The 21,469-nt window shown below is 47.1% G+C and overlaps 2 protein-coding genes across 3 annotated transcripts in view; both read left to right on the forward strand.

The window, feature by feature from the left end:
* Nucleotides 1-261: 261 nt before the first annotated feature.
* On the forward strand, nt 262-16,721 carry prune (prune exopolyphosphatase). Of its 2 annotated transcripts, XM_063880853.1 has the most exons (7): nt 262-535; nt 820-924; nt 1,442-1,644; nt 1,790-1,974; nt 4,256-4,297; nt 4,428-4,544; nt 16,348-16,721. In XM_063880853.1, the coding sequence occupies exons 1-7, from the start codon at nt 497-499 to the stop codon at nt 16,572-16,574; spliced, it is 918 nt and encodes a 305-aa protein (XP_063736923.1). In that variant the 5' UTR covers nt 262-496; the 3' UTR covers nt 16,575-16,721. The 2 variants fall into 2 exon arrangements, with proteins under 2 accessions (XP_063736923.1, XP_063736924.1); XM_063880854.1 differs by lacking the exon at nt 4,256-4,297.
* Nucleotides 16,722-17,279: 558 nt separating this feature from the next.
* The window catches only part of bnipl (BCL2 interacting protein like), a 7,814-nt gene continuing 3,624 nt past the window's right edge, over nt 17,280-21,469 (forward strand). Inside the window, exons 1-3 of the mRNA XM_063880838.1 lie at nt 17,280-17,411; nt 21,003-21,083; nt 21,440-21,469. The exon at nt 21,440-21,469 is cut by the window's right edge and continues 38 nt beyond it. Of these exons, the coding sequence (XP_063736908.1) occupies nt 17,386-17,411; nt 21,003-21,083; nt 21,440-21,469 (137 nt within the window). The 5' untranslated portion in view covers nt 17,280-17,385. The remainder of the gene's footprint in view (nt 17,412-21,002; nt 21,084-21,439) is intronic.

Raw genomic sequence — 21,469 nt, forward strand, 5'->3', positions numbered from 1 at the left:
AATGGGTGGAGCCGGAGTTGAAGCAGAAGTCAGAGGTGTAGAGTCTTTCACAAATTCAATCCCAAATTATGAAACAAAATATAATGGATTATCTCCCTGACTAAAACACAGCTTGGTATGATATACAAAACAAATAATACTTAGAAATAACTAAATTAACTTAGAATAATTCAAAGGATAGTATTCCTCCTCCTCTTGACAGTTTAGTCCATCATCTGCTTCCATTGATATTCTCTACTAAATCACAGAAGCTCGTGTTTCCGAGCTTTCCGCTGCACCCTGAAGGCGTCCTGACCGTTACCCAGCAGCACGTTACAGGCTGTCTGGTGCCCGACCCGCGGCAGTGTGTGTGCGTGGTTCGTGTGTACATCGTGTATATAGTGTGTGTAGGACCGGCAGCCGTCGGTAACCCGGCTCTCTGTCTCTGCCACCGGACCCGTTATCCGGGCTCAGTTAACGGTTAGCAGCAGCGTTAGCAGCTAACGGCTAACATAACATGGAGGCGTTTCTGACTAGCTGCTGCAGAGCCGTGAAGGTAACACACACACACACACACACACACACACACACACACACACACACACACACACACACACACACACACACACACACACACACACACACACACAGGCCCGGCCCGGCCCGGCCCGGCCCGGCCCTGACCAATGTGCCGCCCTAGGTTAGATTTTAGCCTTTGGGCTCATGGCCCTTCACTACCACCCCCCCCTTCCTGTTCATCATCAAAGGTTTTTCCTGGAGGTTTTTCCTGCATGCCCCTCCCCCATTTATATTAATGAGAACCTGGCCCTCCTCCTGCAGGAGAACCAGGGTGGGGGTCCAGGGTTCCATGTGGTTCTGGGGAACGAGGCCTGCGACCTAGACTCCATGGTCTGTGCTCTGACCTATGCCTACTTCCTGTCCAAGGTGAGATCCACATGTCTGTCTGTCTCTCTGTGCCTGTACCTGTCTGTGTCTGGGTCTGTACCTGTCTGTCTTTTCCTCTGTACCTGTCTGTCTCTGGGTCTGTACCTGTCTGTCTCTGTTATTATAGGTCTATATTTCTATTAGGCTGCTGCTCCCTCCCATCCTCATTCAGGATGCTGTCTGATTGTCTGGATTTGGGGGAGACTTTCTACCTGCAAAGTTTACCTGTCCTGTTCTCGGGGTCTTTCTTTCACGCTCGTAACGATCACCGACATGATGACCCTAACGAGGCTCAGAGTGAGGCTCAAACGCAGCGACTCATGGAGGTTATTCTCCTGCCTCTTAGAGACTTTTTTTGCTCGACTGACATTTATTCTACTATTTGGCAGACTGCAGGTCTGTCACCACCTGTCTCCCTGTCTCAGACCACAGGTGTGTCACTACCTGTCTCAGACCGCAGCTGTGTCAGTACCTGTCTCAGACCGCCGATGTCTCAGTACTTGTCTCTCTCTCTCAGAGCTCAGGTGAGGACCAACAGGTGGTTCCTCTGCTGAACATCAAACGGGTGGAGTTTCCTCTGCGCTCGGACAGCATCTTCCTGCTACAGCAGCTGCACCTGTCTGCAGACCTGCTGCTGTTCAGAGACCAGCTGGACCTGCAGGACCTGAACCGGGCCGGGAGACTGAGGCTCACTCTGGTGGACCACAACGTGCTTCCCAGGTAACACACCTGAAACACAGGAAACACAGATGAAACATCTCAACACACCTAAAACACACCTGAAACACAGGAAATACCTGACAGGAAACACTTGAAACATCTGAACACACCTGAAACACAGGAAACACTTTGTTTGATTGTGTAGTTTAGACAGTGACCTGGAAGGGGCGGTGGTTCAGGTGATCGATCATCACCTGCTGGAGAGACGACCCTCCCCTTCCTGTCACGTAACCGTGGAGATGGTGGGATCCTGCGCTACCTTGGTCACTGAACGCATCCTCCAAGAAGCTCCACAGATCCTGGACCTGCAGGTCGCTCACATGATCTACGGTAACTCCTGAACACCTCACCTGAACACCTCACCTGAACACCTCACCTGAACACCTCACCTGAACACATAACCTGAACGCCTCACCTGAACACATAACCTGAACACATAACCTGAACGCCTCACCTGAACACATAACCTGAACACATAACCTGAACGCCTCACCTGAACACATAACCTGAACACATAACCTGAACGCCTCATGTGAACGCCTCACGTGAACGCCTCACCTGAACGCCTCACCTGAACGCCTCACCTGAACGCCTCACCTGAACGCCTCACCTGAACGCCTCACCTGAACACATAACCTGAACACATAACCTGAACGCCTCACCTGAACGCCTCACCTGAACACCTCACCTGAACGCCTCACCTGAACACATAACCTGAACACATAACCTGAACACCTCACCTGAACACATAACCTGAACGCCTCACCTGAACGCCTCACCTGAACGCCTCACCTGAACACATAACCTGAACACATAACCTGAACGCCTCACCTGAACACCTCACCTGAACACATAACCTGAACACCTGAAGCATCCTCAGCTTATACAGTGGGGCAAAAAAGTATTTAGTCAGCCACCAATTGTGCAAGTTCTCCCATTTAAAAAGATGAGAAAGGCCTGTAATTTTTGTCATAGGTACACTTCAACTATGAGAGACAGAATGAGAAAAAAAAAATCCAGGAAATCACATTGTCTGATTTTTAATGAATTTATTATTAAATTCCTCGGTAAAATAAGTATATGGTCACCTACAAACAAGCAAGATTTCTGGCTCTCACAGACCTGTAACTTCTTCTTTAAGAGGCTCCTCTGCCCTCCACTCGTTACCTGTATTAATGGCACCTTTTTGAACTCGTTATCAGTATAAAAGACACCTGTCCACAACCTCAAACAGTCATACTCCAAACTCCACTATGGCCAAGACCAAAGAGCTGTCAAAGGAGACCAGAGACAAAATTGTAGACCTGCACCAGGCTGGGAAAACTGAATCTGCAATAGGTAAGCAGCTTGGTGTGAAGAAATCAACTGTGGGAGCAATTATTAGAAAATGGAAGACAAACAAGACCACTGCTAATCTCCCTCCATCTGGGGCTCCACGCAAGATCTCACCCCGTGGGGTCAAAATGATCACAAGAACGGTGAGCAAAAATCCCAGAACCACACGGGGGGACCTAGTGAATGACCTGCAGAGAGCTGGGACCAAAGTAACAGAGGCTACCATCAGTAACACACTACGCCGCCAGGGACTTAAATCCTGCAGTTCCAGACGTGTCCCCCTGCTTAAGCCAGTACATGTCCAGGCCCGTCTGAAGTTTGCTAGAGGGCATTTGGATGATCCAGAAGAGGATTGGGAGAATGTCATATGGTCAGATGAAACCAAAATAGAACTTTTTGGTAAAAACTCAGCTCGTCGTGTTTGGAGGAGAAATAATGCAGAGTTGCATCCAAAGAACACCATACCTACTGTGAAGCATGGGGGGGGAAACATCATGCTTCGGGGCTGTTTTTCTGCAAAGGGACCAGGACGACTGATCCGTGTAAAGGAAAGAATGAATGGGGCCATGTATCGTGAGATTTTGAGTGAAAACCTCCTTCCATCAGCAAGGGCACTGAAGATGAAGCGTGGCTGGGTCTTTCAGCATGACAATGATCCCAAACACACCGCCAGGGCAACGAAGGAGTGGCTTCGTAAGAAGCATTTCAAGGTCCTGGAGTGGCCTAGCCAGTCTCCAGATCTCAACCCCATAGAAAATCTTGGGAGGGAGTTGAAAGTCCGTGTTGCCCAGCGACAGCCCCAAAACATCACTGCTTTAGAGGAGATCTGCATGGAGGAATGGGCCAAAATACCAGCAACAGTGTGGAAACCTTGTGAAGACTTACAGAAAACGTTTGACCTCTGTCATTGCCAACAAAGGGTATATAACAAAGTATTGAGATGAACTTTTGTTATTGACCAAATACTTATTTTCCACAATAATTTGAAAATAAATTCATTACAAATCCTACAATGTGATTTCCTGGATTTTTTTTCTCATTCTGTCTCTCATAGTTGAGGTATACCTATGATAAAAATTACAGGCCTCTCTCATCTTTTTAAATGGGAGAACTTGCACAATAGGTGGCTGACTAAATACTTTTTTGCCCCACTGTATTTATTGTGTGTGTGTGTGTGTGTGTGTGTGTGTGTGTGTGTGTGTGTGTGTGTGTGTGTGTGTGTGTGTGTGTGTGTGTGTGTGTGTGTGTGTGTGTGTGTGTGTGTGTGTGTGTGTAGCTGCAGTGCTGCTAGACTGTGTGAACTTGTGTCCCTCTGCAGGTAAAGTCTCTCATCAGGTGTGTGTGTGTGTGTATGTGAGTGAGTGAACTTGTGTCCCTCTGCAGGTCGTGTGTGTGTGTGTGTGTGTGAGTGTGAGTGTGTGTGTGAGTGAACTTGTGTCTCTCTGCAGGTAAAGTCACCCCCCAGGATTCTGCTGTGGCTGCTGAGCTGCAGGTGCGTTTCCCTGATCTGCCTCAGAGAGAGGATCTGTTCCAGAGGCTGCAGGACGCCAAGTTCAGCGTCTCAGGTCAGAACACACATCTGACACACACCTGAGTGTACCTGCAGTACCTGACTGACCTTCGGTACCTGACTGACCTGCGGTACCTGAGTGTACCCGAAGTACCTGACTAACCTGAATGTACCTGACTGACCTGAATGTACCTGACTGACCTGAATGTACCTGACTGACCTGAATGTACCTGACTGACCTGAATGTACCTGACTGACCTGAATGTACCTGACTGACCTGAATGTACCTGACTGACCTGAATGTACCTGACTGACCTGAGTGTACCTGACTGACCTGAATGTACCTGACTGACCTGAGTGTACCTGACTGACCTGAGTGTACCTGACTGACCTGAATGTACCTGACTGACCTGAATGTACCTGACTGACCTGAATGTACCTGACTGACCTGAATGTACCTGACTGACCTGAGTGTACCTGACTGACCTGAATGTACCTGACTGACCTGAATGTACCTGACTGACCTGAATGTACCTGACTGACCTGAATGTACCTGACTGACCTGAATGTACCTGACTGACCTGAATGTACCTGACTGACCTGCGGTATCTGAGTGTACTTGAGTGTCCCTGCAGTATCTGAGTGTCCCTGCAGTATCTGAGTGTCCCTGCAGTATCTGAGTGTCCCTGCAGTATCTGAGTGTCCCTGAGTGTCCCTGCAGTATCTGAGTGTTCCTGCAGTATCTGAGTGTCCCTGCAGTATCTGAGTGTCCCTGCAGTATCTGAGTGTCCCTGAGTGTCCCTGCAGTATCTGAGTGTACCTGAGTGTCCCTGCAGTATCTGAGTGTCCCTGCAGTATCTGAGTGTCCCTGAGTGTCCCTGCAGTATCTGAGTGTACCTGAGTGTCCCTGCAGTATCTGAGTGTACCTGAGTGTTCCTGCAGTATCTGAGTGTACTTAAGTGTCCCTGCAGTATCTGAGTGTACTTGAGTGTACCTTCATTACCTGAGTGTCCCTGGGTCTAATTGAGTGTCCCTGCAGTATCTGAGTGTACTTGGGTGTACTTAAGTGTCCCTGCAGTATCTGAGTGTACTTGGGTGTACTTAAGTGTCCCTGCAGTACCTGAGTGTACTTGGGTGTATCTGCATTATCTCAGTGTACTTGAGAGTAGCTGTAGTTCCTGAGTGTCCCTACAATATCTGAGTATACCTGAGTGTCCCTACAGTATCTGAGTATACTTGGGTGTCCCTACAGTATCTGAGTATACCTGGGTGTACCTGCAGTACCTCCATATACCTGAGTGTACCTACAGTATCTGAGTGTCCCTACAGCAGGGGTGTCCAACCAGTCAGAGACGAAGAGACAATTATTTGACTGTGTTACTGCAAAGAGCCACATCATACACACATCGTGGATGTATGTCCCCCCACTTCTCTCGTGCCGTTTCTCTTTTGCTCTCACCCTTTCTGTGTGCTCCAGGGGCATAGCTAGTTTTGAAGTTTGAGTGGGGTGGACTTCACATCCTTTAGGGGGGTCCGGGGGCATGCTTCCCCGGGCAGAGGTTTAAAAACACTTTACAGTGAGGTGCATGCTTCTGGTGCACTTTGAGAGCAACATGAAGAGGCTACACATAGAACTGTGTGGTCTTGGTAAGGGGAGGGGGCACAACCCTCAACACTAATGTGAGACATAAAAATATATACATTTTTCTTTTCAATTTCAAAATGTTCATTTGGGTGGGATTTATTTTTTAGGTGGGCTGAAGTTCACCTAAAATAGGTATAGCTACGCCACTGGTGTGCTCCCTCACTCTCTTCCTCTGTGCCCCTCTGTCTCTCACACATAGAAAATGAAAATCTAAAAATGTACAATAATTGACACACACACACACACACACACTCAAAGACACACACACTCAAAGACACACACACTCAAAGACACACACTCCAATAGAGACACACTCTGTCACACAGACAGACACACATACCTCTGCTCAGCCAGACTTCTTGTAAATGTCACACACCATGATATTGACAGAAAGTATTCAGATCAGAGGCCAGTTATTTCATTCATTAAGAGTGTGTGCACTCACACACACAGAAGCAGATCTCTCCCTTCCCTGTCACATCGCGAGTGCAGTGGAACCCGCTCCCCTGTACTGCAGGATCTGCATTCTGATTGGCTAAAGCACTTATGTTTCGAAAACTCTGTGTAACGATTGGCCTGGAACTTGTGTGTTGTTAACCCTTTTGAACCTGGATACATATGCGCAACAAAAAACCACAGAATTAAAATTCCATATGAACTGAGGAGCCGCATGAGACTGGGCAAAGAGCCGCATGAGACTGGGCAAAGAGCCGCATGAGACTGGGCAAAGAGCCGCATGAGACTGGGCAAAGAGCCGCATGAGACTGGGCAAAGAGCCGCATGAGACTGGGCAAAGAGCCGCATGAGACTGGGGCAAAGAGCCGCATGAGACTGGGCAAAGAGCCGCATGAGACTGGGCAAAGAGCCGCATGAGACTGGGCAAAGAGCCGCATGAGACTGGGCAAGGAGCCGCATGAGACTGGGGCAAAGACCCGCATGCGGCTCGAGAGCCGCGGGTTGGCCACCCCTGCCCTACAGTACCTGAGTGTCCCCTGCATTATCTGAGTGTCCCTGCAGTATCTGAGTGTCCCTGAGTGTCCCTGCAGTATCTGAGTGTCCCTGAGTGTCCCTGCAGTATCTGAGTGTCCCTGCAGTATCTGAGTGTCCCTAGTGTCCCTGCAGTATCTGAGTGTCCCTGAGTGTCCCTGCATTATCTGAGTGTCCCTGCAGTATCTGAGTGTACCTGAGTGTCCCTGCAGTATCTGAGTGTCCCTGAGTGTCCCTGCAGTATCTGAGTGTCCCTGCAGTATCTGAGTGTACCTGAGTGTCCCTGCAGTATCTGAGTGTACCTGAGTGTCCCTGCAGTATCTGAGTGTCCCTGAGTGTCCCTGCAGTATCTGAGTGTCCCTGAGTGTCCCTGCAGTATCTGAGTGTCCCTGCAGTATCTGAGTGTCCCTTCTGCAGTATCTGAGTGTCCCGGAGTGTCCTGCAGTATCGGAGTGTCCTGAGTATCTGAGTGTCCCCTAGTGTCCCTGCAGTATCTGAGTGTCCCTGCAGTATCTGAGTGTCCCTGCAGTATCTGAGTGTCCCTGCTGTATCTGAGTGTCCCTGCTGTATCTTGAGTGGTACCTGAGCTGTCACCTGCAGTATCTGTGTGTACCTGAGTGGCCCTGCAGTATCTGAGTGTCCCTGCAGTCCTGAGTGTCCTGCAGTATCTGAGTGTCCCTGCAGTATCTGAGTGTCCCTGATGTCCTGCATATCTGAGTGGCCCTGAATGGTCATGCTGGATCGTGTCCCTGCAGTATCTGAGTGTCCCGCTGTAGTCTGGTCCGCTGCTGTATCTGAGGGTCCCTTGAATGCCGAGTGCTATACTGAGTGTCCCTGCTGTATCTGAGTGTCCTGCTGTACCTGAGTGTCCTTGCTGTATCTGAGTGTCCCTGCAGTATCTGAGTGTCCCTGCTGTATCTGAGTGTCCCTGAGTGTCCTGGCAGTATTGAGTGTCCCTGAGTTGTCCTGCAGTATCTGAGGTCCCTTCTGATTTCCGAGTATCTGAGCCCGATGTCCCTGCAGTATCTGAGTGTCCCGTGTCCCTGATTTCCCGGTGTACTGAGTGTCCCTGCAGTATCTGAGGTCCGAGTTCTGGGTCCCTGATGTCCCTGCAGTACCTGAGTGTCCCTGAGTCCCTGAGCCCTGATGACCTGAGTTTCCCCGTTCCTGGTGTCCTATTCCTGCAGTACAGTGCTGATTGTCCCTCAAAAACAGAGTTGCATTTGTGTTAATTCCCCTGCAGACTGGGCCAATGTCCCCGAATCCGGTTCCCTCAGAAACAAAATTCCCAAGTCGCAAGCGGTTCCCTCAGTAAAATAGGGTAAATTAACTATTCCCTAATCTATTTATAAATGAAACATATTAAAAAAACCCTGAAATAATGCCCCGAGTATCAAATCCACATACAAAGGTCCCCCTGATCCGAAAAATTAAGTTCCCGGGTGCATCCGTACTGAATTTTACGATGCCTATACTAAATGCCCTGCAGTTTAGTGTCCTGAATTTTCTGTGTCCTAATTTTCCCTCATATCAGGTCCTATGCCCTGAAGCGGAGGCCCTGCATATTGGTGCCGAGTGGCCTTGAGTCTAAATGACCTTTTTTCCCTGCGTATCTGATTTCCCTCTTATCAATCCCTAATATCTAGTTCCCTAGTGCCCTGGTATCTGAGTGCCCGCAGGACCGATGTCCGGTATCCCCAGACTGAGGGGAGCTATTTCCCTCCAGTACTGAGACCTAAGTTTGCAAGTAAAATTACTGTACCCTGGCATAGCAAGTGTCCCTGCAGTACTGATGTCCCGGCGCCCTGATTCCCTGCGAAACCGAGGCCCCAGTTCATTTCCCTATGCCCCAAGTACAGTGTCCCTTGTATCGAGTTACCGAGGCCCCTGCAGAATCTAAATCCCATTTGGAGATTTTTTCCCCTATGTCCTGCGAACTGAGGGTACTGTGCCCTAGATCTAGGTTACTTTATTTCCTAAATTTCCCCTGCATTTTTGATGTACCTAAATGCCCCTGCATACATTCTTCGGTTCTGTGGCCCCATAGGAGTCCTTTGTTATTTATTTTTTCGGTCTTGGGGGGCGCACCCTGAGCAGTTTTTCTTGAGTTGAATCTCATGCCAATCTGATTCGATCCCTCATACAAAACCCCTTCAATAGAGTCCCTGCAATCCTGCCCATGGACGCGTTCTAGTGGAATCCCCCTGAATCTGGGCCTTCCCGAAGATCTAATTCCCGGGAGTCCCTCCATATAATAAAATTAAAAAATTTTAAAAAGCCCTTTCCAGGACTTCCCAACGTGCACAAGGTTTTTGTGTTTGTTTTTTAGGTGTAGCGATATAAAATCCAGTCCTATGCGCATGGGGTTTGAGGGGGGAATAAATACCCTAGAGAAATCCCCTTGGGCAAATGAAATAGGGCCAGAGGGTTGGGATTGTTCACATGGTAGCAACTAAAAACCCAGCCAAAAGTCTAAGCACGGTGGGAACTCAGTGTCCTTGACAAAGGGCCTTAAACCCCGGGGGTAGGTGTGGGTTGGAATAACGGGGGAAGCCTGGAGGACTTAGGTGGAGAAAGGATTTTGTTTGATCGAATTATCCCCTTAACCATGGATGAAAAGTGGGAATTTTTCCTTTGCCATTAAAAAATGCAAAGTTCTGTACAATTCAGTCTGCCCGGGTTTTGAAACCTTAAGATCATGAAATAACCCAAGACTCGTTCTATGAGCAAGGTCCTGATTTTCCTGAAACCAGTGTTGATGCCCGCTTTTCTTTCCCTGTGTCCCTAAAATCTGGGTTTAAATGCCCTAAATTCTAGTAATGATATCAAATCCGCAAAATCTATGTCCCTAAATGCCGGCAGTACAGGCCCTGAGTGTCCTGCAGTATTAGTGCCCTTTAGTTTGAGGGTCCCTCCATTCTGTGCCGAATACTAGTGTCCCTGATGTCCCTGCATTCTAGTGAAATGGGGTTCCCTAATGTCTGAGTATCTGGTATGAGCCCTCCAGTCCCCCCCCGGGGCCTCCCCTGGGGGTTCCCTGAGTGTTCACCTCAACCTGAATGTCCCGAAGTTCCCCTGCTACAAATACCAGCATTCCCTGCAATACCACCCTGGCCCCTTTCAATCTGAAGTGCCTGGTTTGAATATCTATGTCTCCTGAAAGTATCTGAGTGTCGCAGCCTTGGATTGCCCCCCTTTCCCGCATTTTTCCTGAATTTCCGAAGCATAAGCTATATGTGTTCCCCTGCAGTACTGGGGTTTTCCCCGCGGGTAGTTCCTAAACCGAGTGATTAGTTCCCCCAAATATGAGTGCCCTGAATACCCGAGTCTTGTGTCCTGAGGGCCCGCAGTATTGGTCACGATTCCCCGTTCTATTTCCCTGTGTTGCAGTATCTGATGTTTTCTTTCCCCCTTTTCCCAGGGCCCTGACCCCTGCGTTCGTTGTCCTTAGTTTTCCTCGCACCCTGATTCCCTGTTATTGATTCCTAAAAACGTACATGATAGTTCCGGGTCCACCTGCAGTATCCAGTGTTGAAGTTTGAGTTCCGGATTCTTTGTTTAAAATCTTTTTCCCCTGAATGAGTGTCCCAGTGCCCTGAGATCGAGTTACCCGTGTCCTGCAGTCTGAGACTAAAGTTTCTTGATTACCAGGGAACCTGAGGCCCTGCTTTTGGTCTTTGTCCCTGCAGTATCGATCCCTCCAGTCCCTATTGTCCCAAATAGGATGTCCTGGTACCTATTCCCTGCGTTTAAGGCCCTTAGAAAGATGTCCTGAGTGTCCCGTTTGGGTGAAGCTAGCTTGGTTCCTTGGTGCCCTGTATCTAAAGGAAAGATTCCCTGCAGTATCTCGTTCCTCAGTTCTGATTTCCCCTGAGTACCAGTTGGCCTCAGACGGGTTGTCCCTGCCCCAGTTCGGTGTTACCCAGTCCCCAAAATGGGTTCCTGCATTAAAAGTTTGTCCAGCAGTGATGTCCCGGGGTTCCCTCATTAACTAAAGTATGGTGTCCCTGCAGTAGTTTATTTTCCTGAAGTACTAATTCCCCTCCAAATAAAAATGCCGTGTCCTGGATTTGTTGGGGCCCGGGTTACGGGTTTCCCCGCAGATCTTTCCCTGGGGTTCCCCATATCTTCCCATCCTCGGTACAGTCCCCCAGATGAGTGAACCGGGTTCCCGGAGTTTCTGAATAACCTGAGTGACCTGGTGTCCCTGAATGTCCGCATATTCTTTACTTAGTGTCCTGAATTATCTATTCCTATGGGATATCAGTGAACCCTGCAGTATCGGGGACCTGAGTTCCCCATATGAGTGATTGGGTCCCTAGTAACTCGTTCCGGGTGTCCCAATCGGGTTCCCTTGCTTTCCCTGCCCCTTGCGTTTCTTGCCTAGAACGAGCCCCTGCGGTATTGAGTACCTAGGCCGCGCTTTTCCCTCCAAAACCCATTAAACCGATGTCCTGCAAATCTAGTGTAACGCAGTATCGAGTGTCCTGCTTATTAGTGTCCACGGTGTCCAGCAAAATCTATGCCCTGAGTGTCCTCATATTGATTTTTCACCTTAATTACCTGCCCGAGTAATAGTGTCCGATTTTGAGTTTCTTTTGAGTGTCCCCGAGGGCCCTTTCAGTATCGATTTTCCCGAGTCCACCTAAATTAGCAAAAGTTACCTAAAATGCCCCGTATCTGATTTTTCTTGATTCCCTGGCTATTCCTTAAAGGCCCCAAGGCCGCAGAATGATTCCTTTGCCCCCTTTCTGCAACGACGTCCTAATGTCTCCATTCGAGGTCTGGTTCCCTCGGCGGTTTTGTGCCCCTCCACTAAAATGTAGACTCAAAACACTCAGGTAAAATACCCCCTAGTACATTATACATGACAGGTAACAGATCATGGCACCTTTCCATGTCCCGGTCTAAAAGGACCAATCTAAAGGATGAAAGCTTCGGGGGTTCAAAGGACCGGGAAAATAAAAGGGTAAACCAGAAACCATTAAAACACACCATACAAAAGTTACAATTTAACATGTTACAATTTATCACCCCTTTCCACTGCAAACATATCAAAGGTTAAAACCTACAGAATCAACCACCCCCAAATACCCACCTCAAACACAGAATACCACCTATACACACCCAAATACACCTCAAACACACCTATACACACCTCTACACACCTATACACACTCTACACCCCTATACACACCTATACCACTGTCTACACACCTCATACACACGAATACAAACCTCAACACACAGAATACAACACACCTCATACACACAAATACACCCCTCATACACACGTACAACCTCATAAAAAAAATCACCACCTATACACACTCTAAACACCTATACACACTGTCTACACACCTCATACACACTGTCTACACACCTATACACACTGTCTACACACCTTATACACACTGTCTACACACCTTATACACACTGTCTAAACACCTTATACACACTGTCTACACACCTTATACACACTGTCTAAACACCTTATACACACTGTCTACACACCTTATACACACTGTCTAAACACCTTATACACACTGTCTACACACCTCATACACACTGAATACACACCTCACACACACTGAATACACACCTCATACACACAGAATACACACAGAATACACACCTCATACACACAGAATACACACCTCATACACACAGAATACACACCTCATACACACAGAATACACACCTCATACACACAGAATACACACCTCATACACACAGAATACACACTGTACACTGTACAACACACAGTGACCAATCAGCTCTCAATGACATCATCGCTGTGTGACAGGACTTCCTGCAGGGGGCGGAGCTGGAGGCAGAGCTTTCTGCCTTCTGTCTGAAGTTCGGCTTCGACTTCCTGTTACTAATGACCATTTCCTTCAGTGAGAGACAGCAGCCAATCAGAGAGCTCGCTGTGTTCAGCCACAGCAACACCTACAGGCAGCAGGTACACACTGTACTACACATTGTACAAACTGTACTACACATTGTACACACTGTACTACACACTGTACTACACACTGTACTACACATTGTACACACTGTACTACACACTGTACTACACACTGTACTACACACTGTACTACACACTGTCCTACACACTGTACTGCACACTGTAATATACACTGTACTACACACTGTACTACACACTGTACTGCACACTGTAATATACACTGTACTACACACTGTACTACACATTGTACAAACTGTACTACACATTGTACACACTGTACTACACACTGTACTACACACTGTACTACACATTGTACACACTGTACTACACACTGTACTACACACTGTACTGCACACTGTACTACACACTGTCCTACACACTGTACTGCACACTGTAATATACACTGTACTACACACTGTACTACACACTGTACTGCACACTGTAATATACACTGCACTACACACTGTACTACACACTGTACTGCACACTGTAATATACATTGTACTACACACTGTACTACACACTGTACTGCACACTGTAATATACACTGTACTACACACTGTACTACACACTGTACTACACACTGTACTACACACTGTACTGCACACTGTACTGCACACTACACACTGTAGTACACACTGTACTACACACTGTGCTACACATTGTACTACACACTGTACTACACACTGTACTACACACTGTACTGCACACTGTACTACACACTACACACTGTACTACACACTGTAATACACACTGTACTACACACTGTACTACACACTGTACTACACACTGTACTACACACTGTACTATACACTGTACTGCACACTGTAATATACACTGTACTGCACACTGTACTACACACTGTACTGCACACTACACACTGTACTACACACTGCACTACACACTGTACTACACACTGTACTGCACACTGTACTACACACTGTACTACACATTGTACTACACACTGTAATATACACTGTACTACACACTGTAATATACACTGTACTGCACACTGTACTACACACTGTACTGCACACTACACACTGTACTGCACACTGTACTACACATTGTACTACACACTGTACTGCACACTGTACTACACACTGTACTACACACTGTACTGCACACTACACACTGTACTACACACTGTACTACACACTGTACTACACACTGTACTGCACACTACACACTGTACTACACACTGTACTACACACTGTACTGCACACTGTACTACACACTGTACTGCACACTGTACTACACACTGTACTACACACTGTACTGCACACTACACTCTGTACTACACACTGTACTACACACTGTACTGCACACTACACACTGTACTACACACTGTACTACACACTGTACTACACACTGTACTGCACACTGTACTACACACTGTAATATACACTGTACTACACACTGTACTACACACTGTACTACACATTGTACTACACACTGTACTACACATTGTACTACACACTGTACTACACACTGTACTACACACTGTACTACACACTGTACTACACATTGTACTGCACACTGTAATATACACTGTACTACACACTGTACTACACACTGTACTGCACACTGTACTACACACTGTACTACACACTGTACTACACACTGTACTACACACTGTAATATACACTGTACTACACACTGTACTACACACTGTACTGCACACTGTACTACACACTGTACTGCACACTGTACTACACACTGTACTGCACACTACACACTGTACTGCACACTGTACACACTCTGTACTACACACTGTACTACACACTGTACTACACACTGTACTACACATTGTACTACACATTGTACTACACACTGTAATATACACTGTACTGCACACTGTACTACACACTGTACTACACACTGTAATATACACTGTACTACACACTGTACTGCACACTACACACTGTACTGCACACTGTACACACTGTACTACACACTGTACTACACACTGTACTACACACTGTACTACACACTGTAATATACACTGTACTACACACTGTACTGCACACTACACACTGTACTACACACTGTACTACACACTGTACTACACACTGTAATATACACTGTACTACACACTGTACTGCACACTGTACACACTCTGTACTACACACTGTACTACACACTGTACTACACACTGTACTGCACACTACACACTGTACTACACACTGTACTACACACTGTACTACACACTGTACTACACACTGTAATATACACTGTACTACACACTGTACTGCACACTGTACACACTCTGTACTACACACTGTACTATACACTGTACTACACACTGTACTGCACACTGTACTACACACTGTACTACACACTGTACTATACACTGTACTGCACACTGTACTGCACACTGTACTACACACTGTACTACACACTGTACTACACACTGTAATATACACTGTACTACACACTGTACTGCACACTGTACACACTCTGTACTACACACTGTACTATACACTGTACTACACACTGTACTGCACACTACACACTGTACTGCACACTGTACACACTCTGTACTACACACTGTACACGTAGTAATACTCCCACCCCCCAGGTTGGCGTGTACCTGGAGCAGGCCTGTAGCCCCGCCCTGCAGCTCTGTCCAATCAGAAGTCCCCATCCTCACATCTCAGCCTACCAGCAGGGTGAGTGACATCACGCTCACCCAATCACACGGCCTCACCACCATTCAATGATCCAGGACCAATTCCTTCATATACCAACATCAGCAGGTGTTCCAGAAGGATGTAGTACGAGGCCCCGCCCACTTTCAGGTATCAATCCTGCATTCAAATAGTGTCCTCATGTCTTAAAGCGAGTCAGATATCGCTCCTCCAACCACAAATAGATCCAGAGCTCCGGTTCCTTTACTTCCTCTCCAGAAAAAAGGAGAGTAAAGAAAGGATCAGAAATCTCAGTCTCAGTGTCAGCCTGCTGCCTGCCACTCGTCCCCCGCAGACCCCCCGGACATCCATCCCCTCTTTATCCTCCGTAAGCTGTCTCTGCGTCTGACCAGACACCTGACCTCTGACCCCCCTCCATATCTCTGGACTCAGTAAACCCTGTCTGACCCACAGAGAGATTGTTTCCTATCACTTTAACATTTCAGGGGTAAATCTGTATTTTGGTTTGAGGGCGTAGGAGGGAGCAGAGCCCCCAGTAAGAGGGGGTAGCCCCCCCCCCCCGTTGGTAAACCCTGGATGATAATGTAACGGAGTCTCTCTGCAGGAAACACTCTGGCATCCCGTAAGAAGCTCCTCCCCCTCGTTAAGGACTTCCTGTCGGAGCGGGAAAGAGTCGGTTTCCATGGAGATGCGGAGGAGGAGTCCCGGTTCCCCCCTACCCCGATGAACAGCCTGGTGGATGGGTGCCCTCTGGACGGGGGGGGTCCACCGACTCTCAGTGCCCAGGACCTGCAGGACCAGTTCAGCAGGATGGCCGACTCCGACCTCTGACCCCCTCTGGCCTCTGACCACCCCCCGGCCTCTGACCACCCCCCAACATCCGACCTCTGAGGCCTGTCTGTCCTCTGCGGGGGGGGGGTTATTTTGAAAAGCCATTACAGAGCAGCTCCTTCAAAATAAAGTGTTACTTTTACCGTTGGAGAGAAACTCATTCTTTATTGACTTAGTTTTGATGAAGTGAAACTCAGAGGAAGAACAAGCTGTTTTCCTCTGGATTATTGTTATTTACTCAGCGTTGTTGTTACAGAACAGATTATAAACATGTTGACAATCATAGAGCGCAGGTGTGTGGAGTACCAATGATGCTGTGTGTCTCAGCTCCTTGAAGAAAGCCTCACCTGTCCATTTCTGTGGTCATGTGATCACACTTCAATCAATCCTTCACAATAAGAGACTCTGTGTTTTATTGTGAAGGAAGAAACGCTGCTGATGTGCAGTAAAATCACCCAGTTATAGAATACGCATAATTAATAATAAAAGAAAGGTGTTTAATAAAATGCATAAAAGTTCTAACTCTTTAAAATGTAAATTATGATTTGGAGTTTGAAGAGTTCATTATTCCACCGTTAGTGTGAAGGTAACAGGGCGGGCCGCAGGACCCTGAGGACGCCCTCACTTCCTGCTATAAATAACCTCAGCAGCTGATAGGCTGAAATGTCCCCAGGGAGATGTGAGCAATGAGAAGGTTAAAGAGGCTGACTCACCTGTCTGCTCTCTCAGCCAATCAGAGTGCAGCAGTGTGTGTAATGCAGGTGAACCTGCATAGTGAGGCTCAGAGAGAGGGAGACATCACCGTGCCGACATGAGCACCTCAGCACCCCCCGACAGGTGAGATTGTGTGTGTGTGTGTGTGGGGGGGATCTCTGCAGCTTCCTGTCTGTGTCTTCGGACAGGAAGTAGCTGTTTCCAAGACGACAGGTTTTATTGTTCTGATTCATTGTGTTAAAGAGACAAACACCTGTCCTCTCACGTGGTCAAGGAGCTCAGGTAACACATTGATCGTCCCAGGTCCTCTCCTCCTCACACACTTAATGTAGTGTCTCTACTTTAAAGAGTCCTCTCCTGCTGATGTTCAGGTGTATATCAGTAGTGTCTCTACTTTAAAGAGTCCTCTCCTGCTGATGTTCAGGTGTATATCAGTAGTGTCTCTACTTTAAAGAGTCCTCTCCTGCTGATGTTCAGGTGTATATCAGTAGTGTCTCTACTTTAAAGAGTCCTCTCCTGCTGATGTTCAGGTGTATATCAGTATGTAGTGTCTCTACTTTAAAGAGTCCTCTCCTGCTGATGTTCAGGTGTATATCAGTATGTAGTGTCTCTACTTTAAAGAGTCCTCTCCTGCTGATGTTCAGGTGTATATCAGTATGTAGTGTCTCTACTTTAAAGAGTCCTCTCCTGCTGATGTTCAGGTGTATATCAGTATGTAGTGTCTCTACTTTAAAGAGTCATCTCCTGCTGATGTTCAGGTGTATATCAGTATGTAGTGTCTCTACTTTAAAGAGTCCTCTCCTGCTGATGTTCAGGTGTATATCAGTATGTAGTGTCTCTACTTTAAAGAGTCCTCTCCTACTGATGTTCAGGTGTATATCAGTATGTAGTGTCTCTACTTTAAAGAGTCCTCTCCTGCTGATGTTCAGGTGTATATCAGTATGTAGAGTCTCTACTTTAAAGAGTCCTCTCCTGCTGATGTTCAGGTGTATATCAGTATGTAGAGTCTCTACTTTAAAGAGTCCTCTCCTGCTGATGTTCAGGTGTATATCAGTATGTAGAGTCTCTACTTTAAAGAGTCCTCTCCTGCTGATGTTCAGGTGTATATCAGTATGTAGTCTCTACTTTAAAGAGTCCTCTCCTGCTGATGTTCAGGTGTATATCAGTATGTAGTGTCTCTACTTTAAAGAGTCCTCTCCTGCTGATGTTCAGGTGTATATCAGTATGTAGAGTCTCTACTTTAAAGAGTCCTCTCCTGCTGATGTTCAGGTGTGTATCAGTATGTAGAGTCTCTACTTTAAAGAGTCCTCTCCTGCTGATGTTCAGGTGTGTATCAGTATGTAGTGTCTCTACTTTAAAGAGTCCTCTCCTGCTGATGTTCAGGTGTATATCAGTATGTAGTGTCTCTACTTTAAAGAGTCCTCTCCTGCTGATGTTCAGGTGTATATCAGTATGTAGTGTCTCTACTTTAAAGAGTCCTCTCCTGCTGATGTTCAGGTGTGTATCAGTATGTAGCGTCTCTACTTTAAAGAGTCCTCTCCTGCTGATGTTCAGGTGTATATCAGTATGTAGTGTCTCTACTTTAAAGAGTCCTCTCCTGCTGATGTTCAGGTGTGTATCAGTATGTAGCGTCTCTACTTTAAAGAGTCCTCTCCTGCTGATGTTCAGGTGTATATCAGTATGTAGTGTCTCTACTTTAAAGAGTCCTCTCCTGCTGATGTTCAGGTGTATATCAGTATGTAGAGTCTCTACTTTAAAGAGTCCTCTCCTGCTGATGTTCAGGTGTATATCAGTATGTAGTGTCTCTACTTTAAAGAGTCCTCTCCTGCTGATGTTCAGGTGTATATCAGTATGTAGTGTCTCTACTTTAAAGAGTCCTCTCCTGCTGATGTTCAGGTGTATATCAGTATGTAGCGTCTCTACTTTAAAGAGTCCTTTCCTGCTGATGTTCAGGTGTATATCAGTATGTAGTGTCTCTACTTTAAAGAGTCCTCTCCTGCTGATGTGCAGGTGTATATCAGTATGTAGAGTCTCTACTTTAAAGAGTCCTCTCCTGCTGATGTTCAGGTGTATATCAGTATGTAGTGTCTCTACTTTAAAGAGTCCTCTCCTGCTGATGTTCAGGTGTATATCAGTATGTAGTGTCTCTACTTTAAAGAGTCCTCTCCTGCTGATGTGCAGGTGTATATCAGTATGTAGAGTCTCTACTTTAAAGAGTCCTCTCCTGCTGATGTTCAGGTGTATATCAGTATGTAGTGTCTCTACTTTAAAGAGTCCTCTCCTGCTGATGTGCAGGTGTATATCAGTATGTAGAGTCTCTACTTTAAAGAGTCCTCTCCTGCTGATGTGCAGGTGTATATCAGTATGTAGCGTCCCTACTTTAAAGAGTCCTCTCCTGCTGATGTTCAGGTGTGTATCAGTATGTAGTGTCTCTACTTTAAAGAGTCCTCTCCTGCTGATGTTCAGGTGTATATCAGTATGTAGAGTCTGTACTTTAAAGAGTCCTCTCCTGCTGATGTTCAGGTGTATATCAGTATGTAGAGTCTCTACTTTAAAGAGTCCTCTCCTGCTGATGTTCAGGTGTATATCAGTATGTAGCGTCCCTACTTTAAAGAGTCCTCTCCTGCTGATGTTCAGGTGTATATCAGTATGTAGCATTCAGGTGTTCAGGTTCTGCAGCACCTCTTTTCACCCTCTGTCTGAAACCAGAGCCCAGTCTGTTCTGATTCGTTAGCTGGCCGGCTCTGTTGTGATTGGCCAACCACTTAGAGATGTCCCGCCCCTTAGTGAATCAAGTACAATGTGTTGGAGTGCTAGCCAATAGGAGCGCAAGTGTTACATCTGGAGGTAAACAGAGGAGTCTCCTGGAGGCATTTCAGGGAACAGAGGGATTTTAGCCCTTGCAGACCCTTGACATGCAGTAACACCCACAGGAGAGGAACAGGGCCTCTAAAGAGTTCACGTCATTTTTTTTAGATTTACTCACTGAGTTTCCCCATGTCTGACGTCGGGTGTCTCAGCCAGGCGTTCAGGTGTCTCAGCCAGGCGTTCAGGTGTCTCAGCCAGGCGTTCAGGTGTCTCAGCCAGGCGTTCAGGTGTCTCAGCCAGGCGTTCAGGTGTCTCAGCCAGGCGTTCAGGTGTCTCAGCCAGGCGTTCAGGTGTCTCAGCCAGGCGTTCAGGTGGAACCAGATTTTCCTGCTCAACCTGAAGATGCTTCCTTTAATTTGTCTTATTATAAATAACACTGTTTGGCTTTAACAGCATGGAGAGTTCCCCCCTTACCTGAGGGGGGCGTCACACTCACTGTTGAACACAGACATTGGATATGTGATGTTAAAACATACCCACACACACACACACACACACACACACACACAGGTGTGGTTACCTGGGTGTGTGTGTGCTCTGCTTCAGTAACCACAAACAGTGGAAACAATGGAGCCCCACCCCCCCACCTCAGGTGTGTCGGAGAATCAGAGTGGTCATGCAGGTTCCTCTGATTCTATCAGAACCAGATAAACACACACACACACACACACACACACACACACACACCTGCATTCCAGACTTCCCTTCACTGATCTGTGGTTTTAAGCTCCACTGTGTGTGTGTGTGTGTGTGTGTGTGTGTGTGTGTGTTTATCTGGTTCTGATAGTGTCATTATTATCAACACACTGCCGCTTGTAATTGAGTTGGTATTTTTTGACCCTGCAGGGTTCCTGTAGCGGCCCCTGTCCCCCCCAGCATGCAGGACATGGAGTTGAGGGAGGAGTGGCAGGACGACGGCTTCCCCAGGTCTCACACACACACACACACACACACACACACACACACACACACACACACACACACACACACACACACACACACACACACACACACACACACACACACACACACACACACACACACACACACACACACACACACACACACACACGTCTCTGTTTGCTCTGTTTATCTGCAGCAGGTTAAAGAGTCCACCTTCACTAACTCTCAGCCTTACACTTCCCGGGGGTATGTTTGGAAACACAAACAAATAACTGGAACCACAACAACAGACCTTAATAAACCCTGACCCCGCCTCATGGTGTCGGGGTCCACAGACTGAGGACTATGTTTTAGTAAAGCCTTGTTGTTGTTTGTGTCAGGCCTCTCCCCGAGGATTGTGGGAGTCCAGA

Source organism: Eleginops maclovinus, chromosome 4 (genome assembly GCF_036324505.1).
Source record: "Eleginops maclovinus isolate JMC-PN-2008 ecotype Puerto Natales chromosome 4, JC_Emac_rtc_rv5, whole genome shotgun sequence".
NCBI lineage: Eukaryota > Metazoa > Chordata > Actinopteri > Perciformes > Eleginopidae > Eleginops > Eleginops maclovinus.